Source organism: Nicotiana tomentosiformis, chromosome 11, assembly GCF_000390325.3.
Source record: "Nicotiana tomentosiformis chromosome 11, ASM39032v3, whole genome shotgun sequence".
Taxonomy (NCBI): Eukaryota; Viridiplantae; Streptophyta; class Magnoliopsida; order Solanales; family Solanaceae; genus Nicotiana; species Nicotiana tomentosiformis.
Window position 1 is genome coordinate 116,414,090 of NC_090822.1, and position 19,012 is coordinate 116,433,101.

A 19,012-nucleotide genomic window follows, 5' to 3' on the forward strand; every position below is an offset into this window, starting at 1 on the left:
CTCGCACCTGCGTGCCAGCATACGCAAAAGCGGTCTAGCTCCCAGACCTCAACGATAACAAAAGCAACCAAGCTCACGCAAAAGCGGAGCCGCACCTGTGACTCCAAAGTGTCGCAGGTGCGAAAACACCAGAACCAGACTTGTTCAAAACTATAAAAATCATCCGAAACACACCCGGCACCCCCGGGACCCCGTCCAAGCATACCAACAAGTTTCATAACCTAACACGTAGTCGCTCAAGGTCTCAAATCACATCAAACAACGTTGAAACTACGAATCGAACCATAAATTAAACTTATAAACTTTCAAATCTTCCAACTTCTAAAACCCGCGCCGAAACCTATCAAATCAACCCGGAATGACGTCAAATTTTGCAGGCAAGTCATATATTCAACATTACGGACCTACTCCAACTTTCGGAATCGAAATCCAACCCCGATATCAAAAGGTCCACTTCCGGTCAAAATTTTCAAAAATTCGACTTTCGCCATTTCAAGCCTAAATGAGCTACAGACATCAAATTCACAGTCCAGATACGCTCCTAAGTCCAAAATTATCCAACGGAGCTAACGGAACCGACGGAACTCTATTTCGGAGTCGTCTTCACATAGTTCTGACTACGGTCAAAATCCTAAGACTTAATCTTCTGTTTTAGGGACTAAGTATCCCAAATCACCCTGAATCATCCGGTAACTGAATTCAACCACGCACTCAAGTCAATACACGTAATACAAAGCTGCTCAGGGCCTTATGACTCCTAGAGAAAACTTGCAATTGTGGGTGGTTCCAAGTTACCGAATTACCATGCCCACATGCTTGGGCTGTCTTGATAAGAAAGTTTCTAATGTCAGAAGATTATTGCTCTGCCTATTACAAACCAAAGTCTGTTGTAATGACATACAAGGTGCATGTGTATCCACTGCCTGACCGAAGTGAATGCAATATACCAACACTATATTAGAGGAAGTTTTCTTACCACCCAAATGGAAAAAACCTCCCAGAAGGCCAAAGAAGAAGCGTGATAAGCCATTAAGTTAATTGCTTCAGAAGAAAAATCAACATTCGTGTAGTATATGTGGACAGGGAGGATATAATAAGTGTACTTGTAGAAATGCTCCATATAAGAATTAGTTCATGTTCTGGTTTTAATTACTGAAATAACTATATGGCATAGATTTGTTCAAGTTTTCTATTACATATTGATTTTTTGGTGTATTGGATTCTTACTGGATGAAGTTTTTAAGTTTAGATTACTAAATTGAACGTTATTATGATGTATATACAGGTATGAGGTATAGCATGACATGTATACATAAAATAAAGAAGTGTACATTCAAAACAAAATTGAATACATATGTAATTCAATTCCAAAAAAACTTCTGAATACATAATACAACTATATACATAATTATACTAATACATAAATACAACAGAATACAAACATAGGAAATAAAATAGAATATAATCACTGAATATAGTTAAGTTCAAAATATAATAAATACAGTAAAATACGATGAATACAACTTGAAAAACAGTAAAAACAACCATTGAATACAACACCGCCTATCATTTAAATATAGCAAAATATAGCAGGAATATAGTAGGGATATAAAACCATTGAATTATGTTGAATATAGCAGGGATATGTATCAGCAGAATACAACTATATAAATACATAATAGAACTATGTGGATGATTATGCTAATACATAAATACAACATAAGATATGAATTAACAGCATAACTTAAATACGGTTATGGATTATATCATTAACATCTTAAAAACAAGAAGACATTCATGTATTCAAAATCAAAAAGACTGCGTACAATCATGATATATTCAGTAATAAGCTACAAATACAATCCGTTTTACAGAAAACTATTCTAAAACTATCTTCACAGAAGTATCCGAATCTGTGATTTGTCTAACAATCTTTGCGGGTGCTTCATTATCGCTTATCGCATCGGCATCTATCTTCCGCATAGTATAGTCCCAAAGGAGGGTACCATATCTTTGACGGAGTAAATTGGCATTAAAGGTTATTTGTGGAACCAATCCATAAGTTCTCAAATACTCTGCGTATGCTGCGACATACAACCCACAATCCCTGAAAAAAGTATATTGACAACAGTTAAATACAATTCATATATATAAGATTATAAATGATACAAGAATCAGAAAAAGGATTGAATGCATACATGCTCCCAGCTCTTTGTTGAGGCAGATTTGAAACAAAACAACATCAAAAGGCTCAGTTTGTGCCTTGTCATTGTATGTTTGTTCACGGGACCAATCTATGCCTTGCATGTCTCTGTAAAAACCACTAATCGATAAGTACATAGGTATAAGCTTAGCAACCTTATCTATCTCAGAACTCACATAAGCATCATGACCTAATGATCGGTATGAGTCATATACATTGATACATCTCTCTTTAAATGAGACAACTACCAATATCCAATGAAGATTGTCTTTCAAGCTGACTGGTATCAAGACATTGTCGACCGTATGCCATGGCACATTAGCTAGCAATCTGTTGTTGATACCCAATTGTACCCTCATATTTTTTTAAATAGTATATATACTTTCAAAATATCATTTTGCATTATTATTTAATTTATATGAATCGTATAAGTATTTTCTATAATGTTTCTATAATTTTTAAAGCTTTAAAATTGATTTTTCTGTATTTAAATTATTCAAATATTTATTAATTATCCCTTCAAATTATTTTGAGATGACTAAATCATCCAAATTTATTATTTATACCCACATATATATTTTATAATATATTTTACTTTATTTCACATAATTAAATTTGTATTTTTAAGCTATTTAAATAATTTTTGCAATAATAGTGTGTATGCTATGTATAATTACAATTATTACATTATTCATGCTAAAATAGAATTTTTATATTTTTTACAATGTTAAGCTATTATTTTAAATCATTTTATTGCATAAGTAATATTTTATTACTTATTAATTATTTTTTTTTATTTAAATAATTTTATGTATTTAATTTATAACCCAAACTTGGAGCCAATTCCGGTCCAATTCAATAGCCCAAATACCCACACCGCGGCCCAATAACGCCCCAGCCCAAACCAAATGACCCTCTTTAAAATAACCTGGTCGCGACCCATTGGACGACCCGCGCCGCCTATTCCTTAATCCTGACCGTTGACCATTGATCTCTCAAGATCAACGGTTTACAATAACCCTACCATTTTAATTAGCCAACCCCCCCCCCCCCCCCCAAAACCCTAACCCATTTCCCCTAAACCGCCGCCCTAAAATCCTCTCTACTCTCTTCTTCTCCTCTCAAACCCTAACAACCGCCTCTTCAAATCTTCCTCAATTCCAGTTCTAATATGGAATCTCCCCACGATTTTCCTTCTATATATTCGATCTCTCCATTATTTACATGGTATTAGTATCACATAATACTTGCCTATCTTTGGCAAGTATACGATCCTAAATCAAGCAACCATCTCCAAACCTTCGAGATTTAGACGATATTTCGTCTATATACACCTACTACTCGGCTTCAAGGTACCGATCCAATGAGATTTTTGCCATTTTTGTTCATGGTCTAAACTAGGGTTTCCTGGATTTTTCCCTAAAACTAATTCTAATTGATTTTTGCATGCTACATCTTCCTTATTTGTGTTTAATTTACCGTCTTTCCTTGCAGGGTACTTAATTTTGATGCTATATAAACCTCTCCCAATTCCCTTTTGGGGGGACCGGAATCACTATTATTCTTTCATTCTCACTCGTTATACTCTAAAATATGAGACCTTGGTCGGCTGAAATCCAAGGCCATTCGAATTCGATTGTGTTCTTTTTCAGTTCGAGCACTGTCCGGGGTCCATTCAAAACCCTTGGGACCTCTGACGCACTGGGATTTTGGGGATTTTGTTGCTCTTTGTTACTGTTAATTGAATTACCTCTAGAAATTTCTCCTCTTATTTTTTTGCTCTTAAATTTGAAACTGGTAAGTACCTTTGATTCTCGCAATTTCAATTTTTTATGTGCTTGTGTTCATGCTCTGTATACTTCGATGAACCAATATGCTACTATGTTTATGGTCCTCTTTGCTTTAAAGTTATTTAGTAGCCTTATGCTTCCTAGCATCAGAACTTGCCTAAAGATCTAAGTTTCGTACTCATACACAAATCTTGATATCATTGTATTGCAGTTCAGGCTGCATGCAATCTGTAAAATGAGACTTTGGAAGAAAATACAGTACTATTTCTTTTTTTGGGGGGAGGAGGAATTGTCTTAAGCCTGCTTAGCTTAGTGTGTTTGTGTTTGGCTGAATGTTATTCTACTGCTTGTCATGAGTTCATCTCCCTGCTTGTTTCAGATTCTTGTGATAGATTAGTCCACACCCAGAATCTGTCCTAATGTATTATTTTCTATTGTGTCATCCTTGTACATCTTGTTAATTTCTTTATGGTTGATCTATGTATGTAACTTTTAAATGTTATTATTTCTTGAACTTCTGAACCAGCATGACATGTTTCCTTGCTACTTGTAAAGCATAATGTATTTGTTCAAGTTTGTGTTCCTCAAATATTGCCTAAAGACTTCAGTACATAGTGTTTTCTTTATATATGTTTAACTAGTCTAAGTCTTTATACCTACCTATCCTGTTAATTTTGGCAATGTTTCTGAACTTTGGTATTATGACTGACGCTCAGCATGTTAAGTCTTCCCATGTGATTGTTTGTCAACCATTGTAGACTATGCCCACTAGTCTATTTGTTATGCTCACTAGGCTCCTATATTAGAATTTCTATGTATAGACTGTTATTTCACTTGTTCCTATCCTTGATTCTGCTAGACCTTCATGTAAAGCTCTTATGTCTAAAGTCCTTTAAGCTAATTTTGGATCATGCTTTACTTTTCAACTCTTTTTGGAATGGTTCATTATCCTATAGTGGTCAATTCTATCGTTCTTAAACTTTCTTTCTCGAATTACAAGCCTCAACTTGCCTCATATGTATCTTGTATGCCTTCAATCTAGCGTAGTCCTGTTTATATGTCTTAACTATGGATGATGTTAGCTGTAGCTTTAAGAATTAAGTGTCTAAGATGTCCACTTAATTCTATAAATAGTTTGTCTCTTGTATGGCTGAACTTGGCATCCATTTGTGTAAAGTAAGTCATTTATTTGGGCCTGGTATGTTGGACCTATCGTGGTACTTAAAGTTTGGGATGCGTTGTCTGCATTTGAAGTTTGGACCTGCAATCCATATGAAGTTCTAAGCCTGTTTGAAGGCCCATATGTGTTGCTGGGTTATTCTGTATTCATGTTTGGATCTGTAATCATTTAATATGGTCTGTTATAACTTGTAATGATGAATGATGTAGAAGTTAATAAAAGGGGGCTGGGTATTCCAATATTTGCATGAAAGGGTAGAAAATATACCTATAGGGTCTAAATGCTTTATATGCTATTTTGTTAAACTTGCTCTACTTCTGCACATCAATAGAAATCATGTCTTAGGACTCACACATACACACTTCATTTAACTTGTCAAAATATGTCGACTCAAATAATTGCTGCATTGTTTCCATGTCTACTATTCAACACTTAGCCAGCATGTCTAAAGGATGAATAACACATGTTTGTTACTACCCATCTAGATACCATGTCTATAGGTTTTCAATTAATCGATCAATTAATTACTTCTATTGTTTTTAGTGCGACGCTCCTTTAGTTATCATGAATATGGATTCTAATCAATTAATCAGTCATTTTGTTATTATCATACTTAGATGACATGCCTGTAGGGATAATTATATAAAACATATCTCAACTATTAGAAACAATGCCTATAGGACATTGACGTCTGCCTAAGAAGCATGCTTATAAAATCAGCACTAGTAATCCGGTAACTCATATCGCTTCACTACCTCATCGCGTAAACAATTAGAAATCATGCCTATAAGACTTGCGATACTTTAACCGGCTTATACGTTGCAGTACTGTCTGGATAATATTAATCAGAATCACATAGGAACCATGCCTGTAGGATTTAACAACCCAAATATGTTTTAATTCTGAAATTGTCTACTGCATAACCAGAAATCTGCCCGCGTGCATTTATTGTTATGTGTGGAGGCTAACTTGGGCCTTTAATTGTCTTTACATGAAGTCCTATCTGTTTTGAATGTCGCTTAGTTTTATCATTTTTTTGAGTAACCTAAGTAAAGTCTAGAACCACCCAAATAGTAGGTCCAAAGCCTCCTTGACCATAGGCATGGGACCGGTAGCGCACGCATAGGGTATGACTTAGAATTGAATTAGAACGCTTTTAGGTAAATAACTTCAACATAGTAATCGGGTAACAGGAGATGATAGCATGTGCCCGCTGAATAATTTGAGCAACTCGTACTTAAAGGAAGTTGCGAAGTATTATTTATGTTGCACTGGGTGATTCTTTAGGCTAAAAAATTTAGGACCCCCCTTTCTTTACATACTTGAAACCCACACTTAGTCGTTTAATATAGACCAATGTAGTTGTATCCTTATTGTCATACTAAGATTTGTACTGTTCCTCATATGTTTTAATAAGACATTTCAACTTCTAATCTCTCTTTATTTATTTGATCACCTAGCCTAATTACATAATCCACATAGTTTAATATTCGGTCGGGACCCACAGTTGTGGACCTCGAAAAGTGCCTAACACCTTCTCTCCGAAGTAATTTGAGCCCTTACACGATATTTGGTGACGTTGACTAGTCAAAACAGAGTTACTTGCAAATAGGTGCCCTAACGCACCTTAAACCGTTAGGTGGCGACTCTTCTCTTTTAATACCTCATTTAAAAGAGTTGTCACACATCGAAACCCGCTTTCGCGAGAAAACAAGGCACGGCAGCATGGCGACTCTGGTGGGGATTCACACTTAGGCTCTTACCATAATGAACTTGACTTATGTGGATTGCTCTCTTTTTCTTTATTTGTTCTAAAACCACTGCTACATGCACATTTTTTCCCTTCTTCACCTTTATTTGTTTGAATTTGCTATGACATGCACATCTCTTCCCCATTCACCTTTATTTGCTATAACCACCCTTCATCTCTTTTCATCCTATCTAAAACTGCTATATCATGCCTTTCCCATCCCTACTTCCTGCTTTATTACATTCCCGCATATATTTTTATGAACTAAACTGACTTCTTTATTTTGTCTTTCTTCTCTATTCTTTCCTTGTTTACTTTTGCTATACTATTTACTGCTTTCTATCATGCAGATATTTGGCAATGTGTTATTATCTCTGCATAAAGCATGCTCCATATCATACTCCACTCGTGCCAATTATCAACATAGCGACGCTTGATGAGTGTCCGCGCTCTTCCAAAAAAATTATCCTTTTTAAATTGGAAAGGCTTATTTGCGGTACACTAGTCGATCAGCGGTGCAATCTATGGTCCCGTGCCTTTCCCTCTCAAGTTATCCACTTAGGAGTACCAGTCTAGACCATTCTAGAAACCCTACTCCAACTTGAAATGTACATGCATCATGCTAAACCTAGTATAGGCTGGAGTGTTATCAATGTAACAACCTGCTAAGATAAACCTCGTCCAAAGTCTGTCGGGATTTCCACAATCCCAATGGACACTATCATATTATGTGCGTTACTTGGAGAAAATACGCCAACATGTTGATCATTATTGCATTAGTCAAATCTGGAAGGGGGAAGGGCTAACCTTTGTTGGCTTGCAGAAAATGAAGCATGAAGTCCCCAGGTTCGGTATGGTCCAAAACATCTCACCGTTGCTTCTTGACTGGTGGAAAGACCTTACACCTTGTGACAAGAATCATGTGAGAAGAGTACCTGGTGACCTGCCATCCTTGCTAAACGTTCGACCAAATAGGGCATTGATTGAGGCCGCTACCATATTCTTGGACGAGAAAAGAGACGTTTTTCGATTTGGCAATATAGAAATGACTCCTCTCCTAGAGGAAATAGGAGGCTTCTCCAAGTTACCATGGGATAGTCCGGGATTGCTAGTACCAAATAATCGCACCCCCTTCCCCCCTCCCCCCTCCCCCCTCCCCCCCCCCCCCCCACGCAGTTTTCTAAGGATGTTGGGTTTTAAGAAAAATTATGAGCTGCTCTTTTTAAAGAAATCATACATCCCTTTTGAATTTCTTTACGAGTGATATGGGCATAGCAAGTCGTAACGTCTTCATCATGATGAACTTGCCATTACTTCCTTGGGTTGGACGCACCGCCGGGTTTATGTGTTCGTCGTTCGCTTCTTGGGGTTGTTGATATTTCCAATGAAAGGGGGAATGATTCATTCTCGCTTAGCCATGGTCGCCAGGACTTTGATGGAGGGAATCGAGGGACACACTTATACTATCGTCCCTATGATCTTAGCCGAGATATACCGCGCTCTAGATCGGTGCAAGCAGGGATTTGGACACTTTGAGGGTTGTAATTTGTTACTACAAGTCTGGCTGATGGAACACTTTCAGAGAGGAGAGTATCGTCAAGAGCTTCTGCGACGGCCGTTGAATGACTACATAGCTTACTATCACCCAAAGAAAATGACGTTTATCCCAGACAGGTTTGCACAGTCGGGAAATGTTGTAAGTTGGGTCTGTTTCTTTAGCAATCTGACGGACGAGAAGGTACACAAGATGTTCGAGTGGTTTCCTAGTAATGAGTTCATCATCAGGTCAAGAGGGACTACTCATCTGGTACTAATCGAGTTGTGAGGCATCTATCCTTATGCTCTCACAAGGGTAATAAGGCAAGCGGGGAGAAAACAGGTCATATCTCAGGTTTCTAACACGGTCCAGTACAAGGCAGATTTCAAAGGAGATGTCATTCCATTCAAGTTCGAGGCACAACATATGTGGAACCAAAAGGTCATTGTGGAAAAAGAAACCATTGAACCAGATAGGTATCACGCCGGTCATATGTACTACTATCTATCATGGTTGGAGGATGACGTAGCAGGAGACGTCCTGCCGGGAGTCAATCTGAAGGATAGGGTCATAGATGAAGTAGCTAAAGCACAGGTTAAGTATAGAAGGCTATGCAAAAGGGTGTTCGAGTTTGAAGCAAAACATCTGGAACAACACAAAGTGAACATGGAAGCGATAAAGGAATGGAAAGAGATTGCCACCAAGTCAACAGAAAGATTGGAATACTTGGAACAAGGGTTGATGGAGCTCGAAGGAAAGATGAGAAAGAGACTCTCAGATTGTCATGACACGGATGGCAGTGAAGGAGGACATCTAGCAAAAGCTTACCTACTATTGGATATGCGCGATCTGGGAAAATTGATGGGGTCAAAAGAGTCAAGCACGGAGAAGGTCCTTCAGGGACCAAGTAGACTAGGAAATGATGTTCTTTACTATTTTCTAGCTTAGCTTTAGATTTCGATTGTAATAAGGCTAAATGCAATTAGTAATTTTTATTATCAATTTAGTAAAGGCTTGACTCATTTTTTGCATTAATGAAATGACGCAAATGTTGGCATCTATTTTCTCCAAGTCTATGTGTCGCTTAGGCCTACCTCAGGCACAACGAGGTCCCCAAATTAGGACGCGAATCATTGCATGACTTTGTGTAATATGCTTTTTTGTTTCACGTTACTAACTTGGTTACCTTTTGCTTTTTCTTTTCTTTTGATTATTCCCATTACCAAAGGTTGGTTTGTGTATACTTGCATCGTCAGCATATCACACTAGATCCAGAGGTCCTCCACCTCCTCCTCCACCAAGCGATCCTAAAGGAAAAAAGCAAAGGGAAAGGGAAATGGATGATTTGAGTGGTATCAGGAAAGACAATGCCACCATGGTGGAAAACATTGAAACTTCAGATGGCCGAAGTACTCCGGCACATAATGAGTTGGTCTTACGTCTGGAACTACAAGGCGAGTTTAAGCAGGTCCGAAATTTAGCAAACCTCTCCCTCACTCTCAATGTCACCGACATTAACCAGCAAAACCTAACTACCCAGAACCAAACACCACCGCAAAACACACAAAACTAAAACCCATTACCAAATTCTCCCGCACCACACCAGTATCCCGCACCTCCCCAAGACCTTAACCCGCCACCAGTACCGACTCCTCAACAACACCACCATCATGCAACTCAATACCCACAAACCAGTATTTATCACACTCCCCAGAATGCGCTACAACCTACTCCTGATCCCCACAACTCAACCAATGACCACCCTTATACCCAAGTGCCAGGAATCCATCAAAGTAATTCAATATATGTGGAAACTTTACCTCACACCCCGTAACAAACCCTATACATACTCGAATCGACTGAGAAGGACCTACTCATTAAGAACACGGCGGAGGAACTCAAGAATCTCATTGGTAGAGTTTAGAGTGTCGAGGGTGGTAAAAGTGTTGAAGGTCTAAACTATGAGGAAATGTGTATTCAGCCGGATGTGCAACTGCTGGAGGACTACAAACCTCCCAAGTTTGAAATGTTCGATGGAACTGGTGATCCGAAAGTACATCTGAGAACCTATTGTGATAAGCTTGTAAGAGTGGGCAAGAATGAACAAATCCACATGAAAGTGTTCATGCGAAGCCTTACGGGAGATGCCTTGTCTTGGTACATCAGTCAAAACCCAAAGAAGTGGGTTAGTTGGGTAAGTATGGCATCAGACTTCATGGATAGATTCAGGTTCAACACGAAAAACGTGCCAGACATTTTCTATATTCAAAACCTCAAGAAGGAGCTGACAGAAACCTTTCGTGAGTATGCTACTCGTTGGAGATCAGAAGCCGCGAAAGTAAGGCTAGCACTTGAAGAAGAACAAATGAACAAGTTCTTTGTCAGGGCTCAAGACCCGCAGTATTATGAAAGATTAATGGTTATTGAAAATCACAAGTTCTCCGACATTATCAAGTTAGGAGAAAGAATAGAAGAAGGGATAAGGAATGGGATGGTAACCAATTTCGAGGCACTGCAGGCCACGAATAAAACTTTGCAATCATGAGGTATTTCGAAGAAGAAAGAAGTAGATGTCGTGATGGTAGACCAGGGTCCTAAGTCTCCTCTCACATACCAAACACCTTCACCCACATATTAACCCTCACCCCCTCCCCCCCCCCAGATACCAACAGCCTGCTACTACCTACCATACCTATAATACTCATCCTGCATATTACCATTCGCCACCACCCACCTGCCAAAATTACAAGAAGCCACGACCAAATTTCGACTGCAGACTGCCTAGACAATACACCATAATTGCTGAACATATAGACCAATTGTACGAGAGACTAAAGCCTATTAGTTATGTTACTCCTATCCCTGCTGTTATTATGGAAAATTCCTCCTAATGGATTAACCCCAACAAAACATGTACCTATCATTCAGGCATGAAGGGTCATACCATCGATGAGTGTCGCATATTGAAAGACAAGATTCAGACACCGAACGACACTAAGGTCATACAGGCCAAAGAAGCTTCACCAAATGTTCGTAACAATCCTCTCCCAAATCATAGAGGTGAAGGAGTGAATGTGATAGAAATTGATGAAGAATAGGATCAGGAAGGATCCATCGGACTCATTCGAGATGGAGATACTCCTAAAACATCTCTGGTCACCCTCACACCAGTTGTGGTATAGACCCAGGCGCCGTTTGAAGTCGAGATAACTACACCCTTCACTGTGATGGTAGCTCCCACACCATCTTACAAGTCTGATACCATCCCCTGGGACTATGTTGCGGAAGAAAAGAGAAAGGGAAAAGCAAAAATGGAGGAAAGAGGTGCGGCACAAGGTATGACTAGAACTGGCAGAGTTTATACAGCTGAGAATCTGGGAGGAACAAGCAAGGAAGCTGCACTTAAGCGGGCTGTTGTCGAGATCGTCCCTGGCGACCTTTGGAGAAAGGTACAAGTGAGGGAGTATTTTGTTGTTGACCACTTGAACAAGACTCCCGCTTAGATATCCATCTTATCACTGCTTCAAAACTCAGACACACATAGGAACGCTTTAATGAAGGGTTTAAGTGAAGCTTATGTACCCACCAACATCACTAGTGGGGACATGGATAACATGGTCGGACAAGTATTGGAGAGCCACAAAATCACTTTTCATGAAGATGAATTACCACCATAAGGGCTGTGTCACAACAAGGCGTTAGACATCACGGTGCAATTTGAGGATGAGTTCATCGCCAGGGTCTTGATAGATAGAGGTTCAAGTCTCAACATATGCCCATTGACTACCCTGAATATGGACGGGAAGCATAAATGTGAAGGCATTTGATGGATCTCAGAGAGCCACCATTGGATAAATCAACCTCAGTCTACAGATGGGCCCGACTTGGTTTGATGACGAGTTCCAATTGCTAGACATATCTGCTACCTACAATCTATTGTTGGGACGACCGTGGATACATGCCGCCGGGGAAGTGGCTTCGACTCTGCATTAGGCTGTGAAGTTTGAGTGAAATCATCTGGAGGTGATCATCCATGAAGATGGAAGTAACCCCATCTACACCAATCAGACTGTGTCGGTCATCGAAAATAGAAAGAAGTTGGGTGGAGAAACATACCATCGCATTGAATGAGTCAACGCAATTGAAAAGGACCGATGGTGGAGCAATAAGATAGAAAGCATATTGGTATGGCAAGGGTCTCGGCACAAATCTTCAAGGGATCACCAAACCCGTACAACCACAGCATCATGGCACGACTTTTGGGCTAGGATATGAATACACATGTCAGGAATACCAGGATTGGTCACCATCGTGGTGTGCTCCTTATTATCCATTGGAACAACCGGTACTACCTATGCACCAGACATTCCATCAAGTTGACATGATGTGGGGTTCTGAGGAAGATGAAGTTTTAGCTGGCATGATGAAGCTGTTTCTAGATGAAGAAGATATGGACTGCAGTGCAATAGTTGAGGAGGAGGAGGAGGAAGACCTTACCATTCAAACTATGGAGAAAGGAGTTGTTCTCAAGAACTGGACCGCTACATCATCACGGGCCCGTCGAGTTCCTGGGTAGCCTCGCAAAATATGCATGAATTACTTTAAAAAATAGTTTTGATCATTTGAGACATTTTTCAATATTTTGTTTTGAAATAATGCTCGAGCCATCGAGCTGCACTTGTTGACGTTTTTAAGATTTTATTAATGCATTACTGCTTTTCATATTTATTATTATTTTTATATTTTATTTTCAGCATTATTATTACCTATCCCGATGAACCTACGACTGTGACGTGTAATGAGACAACGCAACATAAGGATAGTGATTCAGAAGATCTGGAAGATGATATAATACCTGAGGAAATCATCAGAGAAGTAGAAAACTTTGAAAATAAACCAAATTTTAATTTGGAGGAAACTGAGGCCATTAACTTAGGGGATTCCGAAAAGGTCAAGGAAACACGTATAAGAATTTCCGTCAGAGAAGGAAGAGTACATCAGATTCCTAAAATAGTATGAAGATATCTTTGCATGGTCCTACAATGATATGACTGGTTTAAGCAAATCCATAGTGGCTCAAAAGCTACTGTCACGACCCAAAAATGAACCGTCGTGATGGTGTCTATCGTGGTACTAGGCAAGCCACTACTCAACTATCTTAACACAGTAAAAGCTTTGAATTTATAGGCGGAAGCAATTAATATTTGAAAAAGCCTTTGTGGAACAACAATAAACTCGCATCACAATACAATCTCTCCCAAAAATCTGAGAGCCTAGGAACAGTCTAATACAATGTCTAAGGAATAAGAACTGAAATGCGATAAAGATAATGAAGGAGAGCCAAGGCATGCGAACGCCATGCAGCTACCTCGATAATCTATGGGATCAGCTGCTCAAATATCAACCCCCGCTATGACCGGGAACACCTAGATCTGCACACGAAGTGCAGGGTGTAGCATGAGTACAACCAACTCAGTAAGTAACAATAATAAATAAGGAAATGAAATACAGTGACGAGCTACACAGTTATAGTTTATTTTCAATAATTCCAACAAGAAAGTAGACTTGCTTTAAAATTTCGCAGTTTAAGTCAAATCAATTTATAATTTCCAAGTTCAAGTAAAATCCTGATATAATATCCCTCAGAAGTTTCGAAACAAAGACATATAACAACTATGTGCAACAACAATGGAAGCAAATACAGCCTCTCAGGGTAACAGTCACTCAGTCTTTCTCAATAGCTCATCACTCGGCTCTCAGCCCTCAACACTCACACTCAATAGGTACCTGCGTTCACTGGGGGTGTACATACTCCGGAGGGGATCCTTTAGCCCAAGCGCTATATCGCTACGGCGCACAGTCTGATCCCATATAAATAGCCATGAGGCTCGTTGCGACGTGCAACCCAATCCATATATATATATATATATATATATATATATATATATATATATATATATATATATATATATATACAGCCCTAAGGCTCGTTGCAGCGTGCAACCCGATCCATAAACATACATCTCCCATGCCCGTTGCGGCATGCAACCCGATCCATATATATACATATAGCTCACAGCTCGGCACTCAGACCCTAACTCAGTCACCAACCTCTCCTGTATCTCGGGCTCTCATAAATCATAAAAACCAGCGCAAACAAAGATAATATAATGTATCAACAAAAAACAAGAAAAGACTGAGATATGATATGCAAGTAAACAGTGACTGAGTACAAAACAGCAATTAGCAAATAATTCAACAAGTACACGACCTCTGCGGGTCCCAACAGTGTAATCACATAGCCTAAGCATGACTCCTAACATGATTTGCAGTCAAGTTTCTATAATACAGGGAGAGCATATAGCTAACAACAAGTTATTCAACATTACAGTTCCACGGAATGGACCAAGATGCCTATGGTGCACGCCCACATGCGCCGTCACCATGCATGTGTGTCACCTCCAAAACAATCATATAACAACAAAATCTGGGGGTTTCATACCCTCAGGACTAGATTTAAAATTGTTACTTACCTCAATCCGAGCCAAAACTCCACTCCAAAATTCCCTTGCCTCGCGAATCGGCTTCCAAACGTCCTGATTCTAGCCACAAGCAATACAATACAATCAATACGGCTAAAGGAATTAATTCCATAAGAAAAATATGAATTATAAGCCAAAAATCCAAAATTGGCTCAAACCCGACCCCCGGGCCCACTTCTCGAAATCCGACAAAAGTCATAAAACCTTAAAGCTCACTCACGAGTCTAACCATACCAAATTCATCAAAATCCGACACCAAATGGCCATTCAATTCCACAAAATAAACTCTCCAAATCCCTAGCCTTAAACCCCCAAATTTCACCTCAAAAACTCACCAACTAGGTGTAAAATTAGTGGGGAAAACGTAATCATTGAAGAAAATGGACACAAGGATCTTACCTCAAGAATTCCCCTTGGAAAGTCCTCTCAAAATCTTCAAAATCCAAGCTCAAAATGGTGAAATGAAGCCAAAATCGCGAAACAATCGTTTTTAAACATTCTGCCCAAACCCCTTTCGCACTTGCGGCCATATTTCCGCATCTACGGTCCCGCTTCTGCGGTGAAAAATCCTCATCTGCGGAAGTCACTTAGCCCAGCTGCCTCCGCTTCTGCAAGCCTTGGACCGTATATGCGCCTTCGCAGGTGCGGAAAATTCCATCGCACCTGCGCGCCTGCCCGCACCTGCGCTCGTCCTCCAGCTTCTGCGCAAGCGCTTCTGGGCCCACAAGTCCTTATTTGCGGCCCCTGCCCAAGTCCTTCCTGGCTGATTTTGCGGCTCCCTCCCCACTTTTGCGGATTTCTCAACTTACTTCCAAGTTCGTTAACCGTCCGAATTCAACCCGAGGCCCCCGAGACCTCAACCAAATATACCAACAAGTCTTATAACCCAATACGAACTTAGCCAGACCCTCAATTTACCTCAAACAACATCAAAAATATGAATTCCACACGTATTCAAGCCTAATGAACTTGAAATTTCTAAATTCTACAAACAACGTCGAACCCTATCAAATCACGTCTGATTGACCTCAAATTTTGCACACAAGTCATAAATCACACCACGAACCTACTCCAACTTCAGGAAATCCAATCTGACCCCGATATCAAAAATTCCACTCCCGGTCAAACTTTTTAAAATTCCAACTTTGTCATTTCAAGCCTAATTCTACTCCTGACCTCCAAATCACAATCTGGACATGCTCCTAAGTCCAGAATCACCGAACGGAGCTAACAGAACCATCAAAAATCCAATCCGATGTCGTTTACATATAAGTCAATATCCGATCGACTTTTCTAACTTAAGCTTTCAATTAAGAGACTAAGTATTTCAATTCACTCTGCATTCTCTCCAGACCCGAACCAACTAACCCGGTAAGTCATAAAGCAACAGTGAAGTACAAAAATGAGAAGAAAAGTAGGAACGGGGATACAACTCTTGGAACGACCGGCCGGGTCGTTACAGCTACCCACTAATCCCATGTGTCCACCGGTAAAGCAGATGCTCAAACAATTCAAGCCGGATATGAGTTTTAAGATAAAAGAAGAGGTCATCAATCAAATCAAAGCCAAGGTTCTCCGAGTGGTTGAATATCCGACTTTGTTGGCCAACATTGTGCCAGTTCCGAAGAAAGATGGGAAAGTTAGAGTATGTGTCGATAACCGAGATCTAAACAGAGCAAGTCCCAAAGATGATTTCTTGTTTCCCAACATACACATACTGATTGACAATTGTGCCAAGCATGAGCTCCAATCCTTTGTGTATTGCTTCGCAGGATACCATCAGATCTGGATGGATGAAGAGGATGCCGAAAAGACAGCCTTCATCACACCATGGGGGATATACTGTTACAAGATGATGTTGTTTGGTCTGAAGAGCGCTGGAGCAACCTACATAAGAGCCATGACAACCATCTTCCATGACATGAACACAAGGAAATAGAGGTGTACGTGGATAACATTATCATAAAATCTAAAAGGAGTTCGGATCACATAGTAGACTTGAAGAAAATTTTTGACCGACTTCGAAAATATAATTTGAAGTTGAATCCTGCAAAATGTGCCTTCGGAGTCCCTATTGGAAAGTTGTTAGGATTCATCGTCAGTCGCTGAGGGATTGAGTTAGACCCATAAAAAATCTAAGTTATCCAAGAGTTGCCACCTCCGAAGAATAAGAAAGATGTGATGAGTTTTTTAGGGCGCCTCAATTACATCAGTCGCTTCCTAGCACAATCAACCATGATATGTTAGCCAATCTTCATAATGCTGAGGAAAGATGCTGAACAAGCTGGACTGAAGAATGCCAGAAGGCCTTCAACAAAATCAAGGAGTATTTATCTAAACTGCCCGTTCGGGTCCCGCCAGAATCGGGAAGACCTCTGTTGCTTTATTTGTCTGTATTAGATAGGGATTTTGATTGAGTTTTGGGACAACATGATGAAACTGGAAGAAAAGAGCAGGCGATATATTATCTTAGCAAGAAATTCACGCCTTATGAAGCCCGGTACTCTTTGTTGGAATGCACCTGCTGTGCTTTGACATGGATAGCTCAGAAGTTGAGGCATTATTTCTGTGCATACACTACATATCTCATATCAAGGATGGATCCGCTAAAATACATCTTTCAGAAACCCATGCATACGGGTAAGTTAACAAAATGGAAAATATGTTAAGTGAGTTCGATATCGTCTATGTGACTTAGAAGGTGGTCAAGGGGCAAGCATTGGCAGATCATCTGGTAGAAAATCCCGTAGACGGAGAATGCGAACCATTGAAAATGTATTTTCCCGATGATGAGGTGATATATAGGAGAAGATATCACTGAGGCATATGATGGTTGGAGGATGTTCTTTGACGGAGTAGCAAACTTCAAGGGGGTAGGTATCGGAGTTGTCTTAGTATCAGAAACCGGCCAACACTATCCGGTATCCGCAAAACTCAGGTTTCCATACACCAACAATATGGCGAAGTATGAGGCCTGCATCTTGGGACTCAGTTTAGCCATTGACATGAACGTTCAGGAGCTGCTGATAATCGGAGATTCAAATCTTTTGGTACACCAGGTTCTAGGGGAGTGGGCTACGAAAAATGCCAAAATATTGCCATATTTGCAGTGTGTACAAGAGTTGACCAAGAGGTTTACAAAGATAGAATTCAAACATGTTCCGAGGATCCAGAATAAGTTCGCAGATGCGTTAGCCACTTTGTCTTCCATGATACAACACCCAGACAAGAATTTCATTGATCCTATCCTAATAGGAATTCATAAGCATCCAGCTTATTGTGCTCATGCTGAAGAAGAGACTGACGGAAATCCGTGGCTCCATGATATCAAGAAGTACCTGGAAAAGGGAGAATACCCAAAGACTGCAACCCATACCCAGAAGCGCACGCTTTGAAGATTATCCAACCATTTCTTTCAAAGCGGAGGAATTCTGTATATAAGGACTCCTGATCTGGGATTACTACGGTGTGTCGATGCCAAGGAGGCATCCAGATTGCTCAAGAAAATACATACCGGAACCTGCGAACCGCACATGAATGGTTTCATCTTAGCCAAGAAGATACTAAGAGCAGGGTATTTCTGGATGACTATGGAAACAGACTGCATCAAGTATGTTCAGAAGTTTCACCAATTCCAGATACATGCTGACATGATACGAGTACCACCAAATGAACTCAATGCAACAAGTTCACCCTGGCCTTTCTCCGTTTGGGTTATGGATATCATCGGCCCAATCGAGCCAGCTGCTTCAAATGGGCATAGGTTCATTCTGGTGGCTATAGACTACTTCAAAAAATGGGTTGAAGTTGCATTTTATAAAGTTGTAACTAAGAAGGTTGTAGCGGATTTTTTTCAGGACCGCATTGTTTGTCGATTTGGAGTACCGGAGTCAATCATTACTGACAATGCCGTCAATCTCAACAGTGATTTGATGAAAACCATGTGTGAAACATTCAAGATCAATCATAGGAACTCCACAGCATACAGGCCACAAATGAACGGAGCCGCA

General features: G+C 39.9%; 1 protein-coding gene across 1 annotated transcript; it reads left to right on the forward strand.

Annotated features, from left to right (window-relative positions):
• Positions 1–17,959: 17,959 nt before the first annotated feature.
• On the forward strand, positions 17,960–18,397 carry LOC138902065 (uncharacterized). Its single transcript, XM_070189875.1, has one exon. It carries the CDS (start codon positions 17,960–17,962, stop codon positions 18,395–18,397), a length of 438 nt encoding a protein of 145 aa, XP_070045976.1.
• The last annotated feature ends 615 nt before the right edge of the window (positions 18,398–19,012 follow it).